General features: G+C 36.2%; 1 protein-coding gene across 1 annotated transcript in view; it reads left to right on the top strand.

Moving 5' to 3' along the window:
- The window catches only part of LOC128989585 (monocarboxylate transporter 12-B-like), a 62,174-nt gene extending 51,569 nt beyond the window's left edge, over nt 1–10,605 (top strand). The window contains exons 8-10 of the mRNA XM_054411501.1: nt 1,792–2,102; nt 3,284–3,475; nt 6,525–10,605. Coding sequence (XP_054267476.1) covers nt 1,792–2,102; nt 3,284–3,475; nt 6,525–6,682 — 661 coding nt within the window. The 3' untranslated portion in view covers nt 6,683–10,605. The remainder of the gene's footprint in view (nt 1–1,791; nt 2,103–3,283; nt 3,476–6,524) is intronic.
- The last annotated feature ends 3,754 nt before the right edge of the window (nt 10,606–14,359 follow it).

The raw sequence follows: 14,359 nt of genomic DNA on the forward strand, positions 1-14,359 counted from the left end.
AGTACTTGAGTTCGCCGCTTGAGCGCGTAAGCCTCGAGCGGGCAGGAACGAAGGATTTTACTCAAAGACAGGATTATTCGTTCGTACGCCGTCTTGAAAGTAACTTCGTCGTTACATCCACGCTCGCACGATAATCGACGCGACTGTACGATTTTGTTACGAAGGTTAGCTAGCATACTTAGTTAGGACCTTTTCACGTTTTACGTTATTTTCTTTTCAAGCAATTTTTAATCTATTATTCGTATTCGCTGTATTAAAGTCCAGATTCGAATGGTCTAAATTTAATAACTTTAACTTGAGTCTTGACCCGCCAGTTCCTGCTTGCCAGGGACTAGCGGTGGCCGTAAGTGTTGCATTCGTTTAATTTAATTCGTTATTAAATCTATCGTTTATTTGTTTCGCCGTTCAGATTTTATTCCCGTTTTACGTCGTTTTAATACCCCGAGACTTGTCGTCTAAGTTCTAAACCCCGTCTTTGGCGGGTGAAAGAATCAAGTCTTGGGAGCAGCTGATTTGAACAATCAAACAGCTACGAATATTAATATTAAATCTATTTTAAATCATCCCACGATAAATTCTCCATTCGATTATATTAATTAGGCCCCGACGACTCTGTAGGAATTGTTTTGCCTTTTATTCGATATTAAATCAATTACCAACGTCTTCAACTAATTAGTTTAAAGTTACGAGTATTTAAATCACATTGGCTTAAGATTGAATACTCGTTGGCCCTACAGAGTCATTCTAAAAGTTAGGCAAAATTCTCCAAAACACGTTAGCGAAGGTGAGGATGAAATAGCTCCTACTGAGCGTCTGCAGGATTTCCTGAGCGCTTCTAGAGCTCTGAGCCTTCGATTAAATTTTAAATAAATTGATCAGTCAAAGCCGTGACACCTTCGTATCGACCCCTGGATTTTTCTCGGCTCCTTCTGAGCACTCCGGGGAAGAAATTTGAGTGTGGCCGGTTCTAGGGGTAGGCCTAGCCTGACTTGGTGAATACTAGTTTATTCCCCCCCTAGAATTTTGCGTCACATCTCGCTCTAAACTGAATATTTTAAATCATACTGACTAAACTTGGTTAACAGAGATGGAGACAGAAATTTAAGACAAGGCTGCAAAACATTTTTCATGACCTCAAAGTTTATTTATGTAGTAACTAGCTGTACTCGCGGGCTTTGCCCCGTTTAACTTCTTAGTTTTCAAGATGAGCTCGTTCGCATAGCTCAATCACGTCCTGGTTGAAGTTCGTTTGCTACGCTCACTCACCTTTAGGTTGGAGCTCGTTCGCTGCGCTCACTTGCCTTCAGGTTAGCTCGTTTGCTACGCTGATTCGCCTCCAGGTTGAAGTTCGTTTGCTACGCTCACTCTCCTTTTGGTTGCAAATTAGCTGTTGTCATTAATTAAAAAAAATAATAGTGCTGCACCCTGTTGGTAATCCTTGTAACTTTAATGCTATTGAACATCATACTGTAGAATAGAACTTGCTTAATTGAAACAGCTGTTAAGATTCTTTAATTCCATTTAAATATGAGTACTCATAAGGTTAACATGGGAAACTCCAGAGCCACTGGGGCAGAGCCCAAAAGCCTGATCAGAATAAAAACTACTTAGGTTTCCTATTTAATGCCCAAAGAATCGGTGTACCGAATTTCAGCCTCCTATGTAAATGGGAAGTGGGAGGATTAGTAGTGATGAGTGAGTCAGTGAGGCCTTTGCCTTTTATAAATATAGATGGCACAAATAAGATTTAAAATGAAAATAACTGAGAAAGTTTGTACTCGATTTTTGTAGTGAAGGAGAGCGTTGGTACCAGTTTGTGGCCCGGCAGCTAGACCTGGACCTATTGCGTGATCCTGCGTTCCTGTCCATGTGTGTGGGTATGTCTGTAGCTCTAGCGTCTGACATGAGCTTCTCGCTACTACTGCCTTTCATCCTGAGAGACTTTGACTACGACATCAACACCACGGCCCAGCTTCAGTCTGTGGTGGGCGCTGCTGACTTATTGTCCAGGTTCATCACTCCGTTCATCTTGAGTAAGGTTGGACTCTCGGCACGGATTGCCTACTTGCTGAGCCTTATTGGACTCATCTGCAGCAGGTTTTGTGAGTAGATTTAAATTACATGCTTCAGGGGAGGTATTATTCATTGGTGTGGGCTTCACTCATCTTTCATTATTTTCTGGTAATATCCAGGACTAGTCAGGTACGAGGACAAACACACACCCATATTACACGCCATCGTTCTCAAATACCAAGTCAGACGTTTCATGAAATCTAAAAAAAAACATACTTATTTTTGTCCCGCAAGCAGTTTGAATGCCTGTCCGTGATTGACCGGACAAAAAAAGGTGATGAAACTTTTGATGATGAAAAAGGTGGGATCTAAACTTAACTTAACCCAATAGAATTTGTCAACTACAGTAGATTCTCGGTTTCTGGGGGTATATCTCAATGACGATCCTAGTGAGTTAAAACAATTTTTGTTTTGTAAAAGTAGAGCCACTCTCAAGGTGAAAAATATCTGAGTAGGAAGGGCTATGATAATCGATATGTTTGGGTTAGGGTCCTAGAGGTAATGAAATGAAATGAAATGAAATCAACTTTATTCATACTTTGCAAACATGTGCACGAATGGCATCATTACATTGGATCAAAATCATAATGCTTAATCCTAAAAAAGTACAAGATATAATCACTATTGAAAAAGTTCTTATTCTAATATATTATGTAGGAGGAAATATTCATTCTTTGAGTACAGGGGATTGGTTAAAAAAAAGTACATTTTTAGATTATTTTTAAATTTTTATAGTCCTTGTATAGTCCTTTAGTTTTGTTGGAAGAGCATTGTAACATTTTATACCCATATACATTATTAAAAAAAAAAATCTTAATCTATGTGTGTTGCATAGTTATTTCTGTTTCTGGTACAGTATTGACGAGAATCCCCTACCAGTGAGACATTATTTGAATTTTGGACAGTATATAATATACATTGATAGATATAATAGCTATATACAGTCATTATGCCTAGTTCTTCTAGAGAAGTTTGCTACTGCACAATGCGTTGGTGTGGAGTCGCATCTAGTTGGTCGGGTGTTGATGATGTTTTCAGAATTGTGTGCGTAACGACCGCGCCAACACAACTATCCCTTCCAATGCCATACCCCCAAAATGCAACTAGCCCACGGGTGATGAAGACTCATAAAACATCGAAGGAGAATTTCTATACCCAATGTTGCAGGATTCTGAAAAAGTCAATCAATAGAATTGAAGTCGGATTTCAGGTTTGACGCTGACTTCAGAGTTGTACAGAGTGTGTGTAGTGGTTGCACTGTTTGGAGCATCTAAGGGAGTGAGGTCAGTGTTCATGCCACTGGTCATCCCCAACTACGTCCCTCTAGACAAGCTACCCTCAGCTCAGGGGCTACAAAACGTCATGCACGGACTGTTCCTCATGATGCTGGGACCTGTCATAGGTAACTCCAACAGAGATATTATTGTTTGTACTGATCTTCCTTAGTGTTTGCGCTAGTGGAGTTTTCAAATGGACGAATCACACTTAATTTTAATGGAAAACGGTCCAAAACAATTAAATATTTACCACATTTTCAATTGAATGCCTCTTTAATAAATTAATAAAAGTACAACTCCTACAAACTAAAATAATCATTTGTCCTATAGGCTACATATTATTTTCGTAAAGTTTTAACTTAACTTAAGTAGGGGTGTGCGAATACTACTTTTTTTTAATCGAATACGAATCGTATAGAGAGAATTTCGAATCGAATTTGAATGTTTTCGAATCGAATACTTTCCCTTGAATAGTATTCGAATAGTGAACAATTTTTAACCGAATACTAACCCTCAAATAATGAAAACTTAAAATCAATGTCAAGTCAACTCTCAATAACTTAATTACTAAAACTGTTGGTATATTTTTTCAGAATAAGTTAAGTGTAGATTGTAAATGTATCTTTTGTTTATTTAATTTAGGCCTAGTTTAATTCAATAGGTAAATGACCTTAGATAATAAGTAAAGGTACAAACATGAACCAAGCTTTATTAGTCAAAATTATAAAGCACTACCAATAACAAATTTTGTAAAACACATTCAACCAATTGGGTAGTGATAATCATTATAACCACATAAAAACGCACTTTGTTTTCTTTTACTAAGTAGGGATTTAGGCCTACAACTTACTGTCAGCCCTAAGTATATGTTTAAGAACATAAACTTTAAAAAGGTATTCCTAAAATAAAACTTGTTGTCATAACTTAACATAGCCTAATCTCATGACTTGGGCTTAGGCTACTGGACAACTAGGTTTGAAGGTACAAGAACCTAGGCCCTATTTTTAACCATTTACAGTACCTAGTTTAAATCTTCGATTGAAATAATAAAGCCCCTTTTAGCCTAAATGTAGGCTAACTTAAACTTAGGCATTTTTAGAATGAGTTTATCAAGTTACATAAATGTATAATTATTAACTTTTAACCTACTTTTAAGGACTTTTTACACGTGATGCATTCTGCAACAGAGTCCTTTTTGACGAAAAAATCCCAAATTAAACTCCTTTGCTTATTTTTGAATTCTTGTGATGATGTTGAAAAAACATTTAGGCCTAAATCGGCTTCTTCATCTGAATCCATCTTGTGTCATTCAACCAAACTTAAATGAAGCCTAGGCCTACAACTTTTAGGCAATATCCAACAGTATAAAAGCAACTGTTGTCAAAATATACAAAAATTGTTACTAAGTTTAGCTGAAATACTTAGCGCAGACGTGCTGCTAAACAAACTGTCTCTAAACTCCAATCTCAAAACTTCTTGTCTTTTAACACAGCTTGCGCTAATGCAATAGAAAAAAGAAATAACTAACTAGAGAAGCAGAAGAATAGAAGCAGACTTCCATAGCAAGTGCGAATTACGTTTTACTCTGGGATCACGGCAAATCTATCTAGCAGACAACATTGGTATATTTCATATTTCAAGTTTATAAAGGTGACGGTGCGCGTTTTGGTACCATGTATAAGATAACTCAGTATAATTTGTTCCGGTATCTTATTCGCCATCACTTTTTCAGTTTTACTTCACTCGAAATAGACACATCAACGTCGTATGCTAGATTTATGTAGGTCTACCGTGATCCCAGAACAAAACGTAACTTGAACCCGATCGCCATCGCCAAGAACAATGAAGGCGGATGAATGTTAACGTAATGTTTTACAGCACATAATGAGTTTAATAATGTTGAAAAATAATAAAAATAAAATATCTAAGTGAGTTTTAATTAAATATTGTATTGCATTTTTATTTAATCTGAAGCAGCTTAACAGTTTTTATTTATTTTCAAACCAAGTTAGAACGGAACTATTTTACCGACCTTGTTTATTTGGCTAATGGTGGAGGACATTATTTCATCGGAAACTCACAACACGATTACACAATAGTTGAAAATGAAACGTTGTCACTCGATAGTCGATAGAAACTGATTACTATTCGTATTTTAGCCCGATGGTAATTTATTATTTATTACTTGAAACACTTTTTTGGCCAACTTGATTTGTTTTATGTTTTCCAAAGCTCCAACTAATTATGTGACCAGATGCGAAGTATTCGAAAAGGTCCGAACTATTCGACCACCTTCGAACTATTCAAAAAATCGAATACTCGCAGATAGAACGAATCTAATCGAATAGTAGTTTTACGATTCGATTCGAAATTTTCAATATTCGCACACCCCTAAACTTAAGTAACTTAAGTTTTAACTTGTTCTCTTTTGCTGTAGTACTGTAATGAGAGGGTGGGATTTGTAAACCAATGCATTTAGCATAATCAATGCATTTAAGATCATGCCACACTTAAGTAATGTAACCATCTTAATATCACATTATAGGCCTAATTTTCTTTTGAGATCTTTTAGCGAATTTCCTATACAGAGAATAAGCTATTACTGTATGTTTTCTGGTAAGTCCTTACCTGGAATCACTTACTTTTTCGTTTTGTTGTTCCCAAGGGCAAAAACACCATCCATTCAAATTCATACATACATATGGTCAAATTCATATACATTTTCTTTTCAATCCATATTGTAGAACTAAAAAAAAATAGTAAGGGACATTAAAACTTAGTTGTATGTCTAATGGTTACAGAAAAAAAACTATAAATGTAAAATTGTCATGTTAATCTTATGTAGAATAAGTAAACTGTTGTAGTTTGCTTGTTTATGGATATATTTTGATCAAATTTGGTAAATCTTTTTTATTTCATACCAAGCAATTTACATTTGAATAAAAAAACACAAATTATAACATTCCTTGTAGCAGCAAATCCAAGTACTCACTAAACCTAATGTTATTAAAATGGGGAATAAATCTAAAATATTTGAAGGAATACTTCAATGGAAATCCGATCAGGCAAATATAAATGTACTTAGTCAGCAGGTTTGCAGCGGTAGTATTCTACAATGTGTTAGCGTTAATTTTTTTTTGTAAAATAAATTTTAGCCTTGATTTATCATGCCAGGTTATGTGAGAGACAAGACTGGAAACTACACTCTGTGCATCCACATCATGAACAGTCTCACAGCACTGACTATACTTCTGTGGACTGTGGAGTTTGTGTACATGAGGTCCAAGAACAAGAAGAACACATTCAAAGATGTCGCCGACATGGAAAGATAGTCCATATTAATTATTATGAGAATATTAATTTCTATGCAAAAATGTGCTTAACTGAAATGCAGATACTCATTAAGTACTCTTTATGTACACTGGAGTATCAGCATAAGCTGGACACGTCCTATGCTTATGGAAAGTATTAGAATAGATAAAATTGTGGTTTAAGATAGTTCCTTGAATAAGGATTTGAAAGTAAAGGTTTGAATTGGAGTAAATCACAGTTCTTGTGATAGTTTAGGTCAAAGTAAAGAGACCTAGACATACATTTTTCAATGGCAACTAAAGAGCCTTATGTTACTTAGAACTTTTTATCTCCTAAAACCAATTGTTTCTGGAGCTGAGTTGTTCAATATCTCTTATGGGTTTACTAAAAATCGTACATCTTCCACCAATGTTCATAAAAATACAATAAAACGTCAGTTTAACTTGTCTGCGTGATGTATTAAAAATGTAAAATGTAGTTATAACAAGATTTTTTGATTTCAGAGAGTTTATAGTTGTTGAGTTAAGGTTAATGTTTAACCATATCAGCTATTTTTTACCTAAAACTTCAACCAATTTACCAAATAATGAAATAATACTTAATGCTTTTGATAATTGGAATACTTACATAGGAAGTACTGGATAATCAAGTGGTTATAGAGCTTGCCTAGCAACAAAAGGTTGCCAATTCGATCCTGAGATACTTAAGTAGCATTTGATAGTTAAAAACTGCCTAGCTGTCCACGATTGTCGGCTTCTTTTAAATTATCCTGGTCATAAAAAAAAGGTGATCTGGGTCAGCAACAAAACTACACAGATCATCCCAAACCATTGTACACCCACTCTGCTGATATGGGTCAGCAACAACACTACACAGATCGTCCGAAACCATTGTACACCCCTCTGCTGATCTGGGTCAGCAACAAAACTACACAGATCATCCCAAACCATTGTACAGCCACTCTGCTGATCTGGGTCAGCAACAAACCACACAGATCATTCCAAACCATTGTACACCAACTCTGCTGATCTGGGTCAGCAACAAAACTACACAGATCATCCCAAACCATTGTACACCCACTCTGCTGATCTCGGTCAGCAACAAAACTACACAGATCATCCCAAACCATTGTACACCCACTCAGCTGATCTGGGTCAGCAACAAAACCACACAGATCATCCCAAACCATTGTACACCAACTCTGCTGATCTGTGTCAGCAACAAAACTACACAGATCATCCCAAACCATTGTACAGCCACTCAGCTGATCTGGGTCAGCAACAAAACCACACAGATCATCCCAAACCATTGTACACCCACTCTGCTGATCTGTGTCAGCAACAAAACTACACAGATCATCCCAAACCATTGTACAGCCACTCTGCTGATCTGGGTCAGCAACAAACCACACAGATCATCCCAAACCATTGTACACCAACTCTGCTGATCTGTGTCAGCAACAAAACTACACAGATCATCCCAAACCATTGTACAGCCACTCTGCTGATCTGGGTCAGCAACAAACCACACAGATCATCCCAAACCATTGTACACCCACTCTGCTGATCTGTGTCAGCAACAAAACCACAGAGATCATCCCAAACCATTGTACACCCACTCTGCTGATCTGTGTCAGCAACAAAACCACACAGATCATCCCAAACCATTGTACACCCACTCAGCTGATCTGGGTCAGCAACAAAACCACACAGATCATCCCAAACCATTGTACACCAACTCTGCTGATCTGTGTCAGCAACAAAACTACACAGATCATCCCAAACCATTGTACAGCCACTCAGCTGATCTGGGTCAGCAACAAACCACACAGATCATCCCAAACCATTGTACAGCCACTCTGCTGATCTGGGTCAGCAACAAACCACACAGATCATCCCAAACCATTGTACAGCCACTCTGCTGATCTGGGTCAGCAACAAACCACACAGATCATCCCAAACCATTGTACACCCACTCTGCTGATCTGTGTCAGCAACAAAACTACACAGATCATCCCAAACCATTGTACAGCCACTCTGCTGATCTGGGTCAGCAACAAACCACACAGATCATCCCAAACCATTGTACACCCACTCTGCTGATCTGGGTCAGCAACAAAACCACACAGATCATCCCAAACCATTGTACACCCACTCTGCTGATCTGTGTCAGCAACAAAACTACACAGATCATCCCAAACCATTGTACAGCCACTCTGCTGATCTGGGTCAGCAACAAACCACACAGATCATCCCACACCATTGTACACCCACTCTGCTGATCTGGGTCAGCAACAAAACCACACAGATCATCCCAAACCATTGTACACCCACTCTGCTGATCTGTGTCAGCAACAAAACTACACAGATCATCCCAAACCATTGTACACCCACTCTGCTGATCTGTGTCAGCAACAAAACTACACAGATCATCCCAAACCATTGTACACCCACTCTGCTGATCTGGGTCAGCAACAAAACTACACAGATTATTCCAAACAATTGTACACCCACTCTGCATTCTTATTCAGTTCAGCGAAACTAAAAGTTGATGTTACAGTGACGTAGCCAGGATTTCAAAATAGGGGGGGTCAACCGACCGGAGGGTCTGGGGAGTATTCCATACTTCCCAGGTAAAAGGGGGGTCCGGGAAAAATTTTAAAAATATAGGCCCTAAAACGGTCTTTTTTAGCTCTCTTGGCATTGAAAATAATCAACCCCAACGTCAATACAGTATGATTATATAATTTTACATTTAATTTAACAAGAAAATATTATATTTAAGACCGGAAGCGGGGGGTCCGGACCCCTAGGACCCCCCCCCCCTTTGGCTACGTCACTGGTTAAGTGATGTTTGATGCTCAAACTAAATGCTCAAAATACTCTTTCACAATTGATCAATTATTTGTAATTTTATACTTATCCATTTTATACATCATAAAATGTCTGGATGTTTTTAAATCATCCTCACAAAGAATATTTTGTTTGTAATTGTAAATGTGTACTGTAGGCGTTAGTTATTACTAAGCAAGCAAGTATATATTTTGTATTATTCATTCAGAGTTTATATTTCAAATCATTTGTTAACTAGTATAGCATTGTAAACTGTAACCCTAAGCAAGCAAGTATATATTTTTGATTACTCGTTCATAGTTTATATTTCAAATCATCCGTTAACTAATATAGCACTGTAAACTGTAACCGATTTCATAACAATCGTTATTGCAGTAGAGTTATCTTAATCTAAAAACCGCTTCTAAATGTTCTGGTCAATCAAAATGCATTCAGAAGTTAAATGTTGTTAGAATTTGGTCTTCTTGTTCTTAAATAAAAGAAGAGATCTTAAGAGGTAAAACGAAAAAAATATTGTCCAAGATTCAGCCTCTAATTGACAACTACACACAGAAATACGGTACTATATAAAGTACACTTAATTCACAAATGAAATGACTCTTGATGGAGACAATGCTGTACAATTGGTGAGCCAACTGTGTTTATTTTTAGTGTATCCATGGCCTTGTCCTTGGAAATGGTTCTTGGACCTAATTTGTTGTTACTAGTGAAATACAATTTTGTTAACATAGCAATATTCCCAGTATCCCACTAAAAACTGTTTGCTTTTGAAAAAGTTCTGATCACAATTCGTTTGGATTAAGATACTCTAAAGCAATTGCATATTTTATCGCGTACTTATTTCTAGAATGATAAGTGATGATGATGTGTTAGTTTTAAATTTAATCATCCAAAACAATTGTCTAACAATATATCCATTTAAAAAAAGAGAATTTATTTACAGTTATTTGTCTTGTTGTATTAGCACAAATGTGTAATTATTTGCGCTCATTGTTACTTTAGGTTAATGTAATCGTATTCACCATTCAGTTAATTTGTGTGTTTTATACCTAATGTTTTAGATATAAATAAATAAAACTTTACCAAAATTTATAAAATTGAGAAGTGATATGTTCCTTTGTTTTATGCTTTTAAAATTAACTTTCTTTGCATTAGTCAAGATTTTAAAATAAGCTATTTGGCAAGATATTTAAGTTATTTTAGTTTGAGTGTTCTGCAACCAGACCCATGCAGTCTTATGAAATTGTCTTCTTTCATACTCTATTTACAGCTCAGCTGCTAAACCAATTATGTCTTAATTTACAAGATTGCAATTTATTTATATTTACAACACATGATTTTCAAACCAGTCCATAAACATAAACATCACAAATCACAATTTACAAAATATTGAACCAATTTGACATTCCAAGATTTTCTAAATTCCAAGTGAATTTCTCATAACTCAACCATCTTAATGACTCAACAAATTACACAGATTTCAAATTTATTAGATGTTTTATACAACAGTTTTTGCTTGGCAAATGCTATGAAAATAACATGACACTTTCACATTGCTGTAAAAGAAAGTGCAGTAACCCTAACCCATGCAAATGTAGTCCGTGCAATCAAGAGTATTCGGGCCAGTGTTCTCCTGTGCTATCCTCTATTGCTAATGAATCTCCCGCTATACAACTGTACACTCCTGTGCTTGCTTCTGCACCTCTATCCAACAAGTGTTGCAGTTGCAAGGAGAAGGCAAAGAAGAGTTTGTGGCAACAACTGTTTGGTGGCAGCAAATGTTGCAGATCTACACCCGTTCAAAAGAAAAAGAATGAATGTTGTTGTAAACAGAAAAAGTCTAGTTGTAATAGTGAATATGTGAAACCACTTTGCTGCAAGAGTGCTAAGCCAACTCCCCCACCAGCCGTCAAGCATGCATGTTGCTGCAGGAAAGACAACATTTACAGATGTAAATCAACCCCCAAACCTTGCTGCCTGACTCCAGAATCAGTTTTTGGGTGGCATTTTTATTGTAATTTGGAGAATTGTGGAACTAAACAATCGAGGCACAAATGCCGTTGTTGTTCAACAACCACTACCAACACAAGTGAACAGACGAGCGATGTCCCCGAAACTACTACTGATACTACAACTGATTGCGAGAAAACTACTTACAGTTATAAGTTCAAAAACAGTGACGAGGTTTCAAACAAGTCCCCCATCCCTTCAAGAAGGTCTTCTCCGTTGCCAAAAAATTCTTTTCACTCTTTTAAAAAGACCTCATATGAAGACACCAAAAAAGTTTTTGAAGAAATGCCAAAAAAGAGTTCTGAAATAAAGGAACCAGATAGACCTATTCCCAAACCTGCTCGTAGTAATTACCACATAGGTCTTACTTTCACCAACACAGATACAATGTATTACAAAAGCAATGCCAGATGTCCTCCTAAAGAAGAGGGCTTGAAATACAATGATGATGGTGCAGAAAGTAATGGTAGTTCAGAAAAAATAATCAGATTAGAAATACACCAAAGTGATAGTAATAGAGATAAAGTAAAACATGAAAATCGAGAAGATAATAGAAGCTGGGATGAAGAAGTTTTAAGTACAAATTCATCTAAACGTCGAAAAATATCTACTTCAGAAGAAGGAGAATATTACTCTCAAAGAAAGTCGTCAATTGATTCTAGAAAAAACAAAGAAAATAAATACGTTGATGAATATGATAACGATGGTGTGTTGGTGGCAAACAGAGAACAAAAATTATCATTAAAAAACGTTGAGGGTAATGACCTTGATAAAAGAGTCTTTGAAATAATTACGAGGCTACAAAACATTGAAAAAAATATCAATAGTATTGGTTGTAAAAAGGAGAATGACATGCTGATCCTTAATACTGACAGGAGTAAAAGTGAAATGTCTTTTCAATTCAGAGATGTGAAAAACAATGATAGTTTAGATAGAGATGGCAATTATCATAGAAATAAGCCAAAAACTGTAATAGAAATAAGAAAATGTAGATCCAACTCACATTCTCTGGATGGGAAACAATCCTTAGGTAAAAAGAAATATCACTCGCAGTATTTTGACAGAGAACCAAAAAACCCTAAATTGGTAATCGAACTTCCACCTGGTAATAAAGTTAGTCATGGTTTTATTTCGGTGTCTAGCAACAGAAAGGTCAAGGATTTAGACTTCCACGACTCAGAATGGTTGGAAGTCGCAAACGAGCTTAAATATCAAAAGCATAAAAACTCCCCTTGTTATTGTTACGAATGTGTTTGTAAGCGGGTTAAGTGTCAATAATGTTATTAGGTAAAAAGTATATGGTATTATAAAATAAAATCAGAAACGTTTCAACTATAATATTATATTTAGGCTATATTTTACACTAATTAATATGATTGTACACATAATGTCAGCGACTTGAAAAGTATATTCCACTTGCATTTATATAAGAAAATATGCAAAATTTCCTTTGATTCCTCTACCAATAAATCAATAAATAAATCTTTATCATTTATTTTCCAAATGGATAAATTACGTATTATTTTTGGAAATATGAAAGTGTATTTAAAATATAGTTTAAGCTAGTTACAACAAACCAAAAAGCTGCGACTACACAGGTTTAAAACCTTTTTTGTCAACAATTGATGTTAACAAAAAGGTTTTAGGTTTTGTTTTAAACACAAAACAGGTGATTTAAACAAATATTTCCAACTTCTCGTAAAAAATTAATTGCTGTTCTAAAAACTGGAAAAATGTTGAAAACCTCTGGAGTGGTGTGGTTTTTTGTGTTGGTTTGCCACTAAAATTAAATTATACCAGTACAGTAGAAGTAATGTTGCTTTAAAATATTACGACGTTCCTTAACAGCCTCAGTTTTATTTTGAATATTAAATTTTTCACGGAATTCATTGCTATCTAAGTCAATAATAACAGGCCATTTCAAATGCTGTTACAAATAATTTTTTTTAAACATACTAGCTGGTTAGCTCGTCCTACGTACGGGAATCAAGTAGTAGATAAAAACTGAATATAATTCAGAACTGCTAGTTTACACGCTTAAAGAAAAATTCTGACAGTTTTAATAGGGATCATCACCTTGTAAACTAATACCACATAACCATCTATTGTTTTCATCCGATTACAGGCCTATACGATACCATAGACAAAAAGAATTAAATATAGACCATCAGCTGTGCTGCGGTTACCATAGGTTCTGGCGCACACCGCTGGGAGCGCCATGTAGTTACGGCGTATGTGCAACGTAACTACACTTGAACCTATGGTAACCGCAGCACGGCTGACAGTCTATATATAATTCTTTTTGTCTATGACGCATTTGAAATCCGATAATTTTACAATAAAACTGAAATTGTGTCGATTTGAAAAGCCTTTAAGTTAGATTGGCGGTCGCGGTTGATTCACACACACTGGTTTAAAGTACATCAGCTACATACCACCTTTAATTGCATATTATCACTTCACTAACCGTACCTTATTTTACCTCAGTGCCCACTGAAACCTTAAGAGGATTTTGGCCTCCCATTATCTTCTATCCCTTGCCTCTGCTAATTTTGATCCCAGTCTGGAGAAGTCTTTCATTTCTTGGTCCTGAAAATGGTCGTCTTATTTGTGGTACTCATTGGAATTCATTTTTAAAAGTTAATGTATCTTCTCTCCTCCACACATATCTGGGTGTTTAAATATTCCTCTTAGCTCTCTGTTCTTTTGTATCTCAACCTCCGTTATCATAAATGGTCCGTATATTTTCTCTGCACTCTATTTTTTAAACCCAGCAATAAGGTTTTCGGTTCTTTGGTCAGTGCCCAGGTTTCTGAACCATACACTACTGGGATA

The sequence above is a fragment of the Macrosteles quadrilineatus genome, unplaced genomic scaffold (genome assembly GCF_028750875.1).
Source record: "Macrosteles quadrilineatus isolate MER2022 unplaced genomic scaffold, UCM_ALF_1.0 Scaffold_3__2_contigs__length_128488019, whole genome shotgun sequence".
Lineage (NCBI taxonomy): Eukaryota > Metazoa > Arthropoda > Insecta > Hemiptera > Cicadellidae > Macrosteles > Macrosteles quadrilineatus.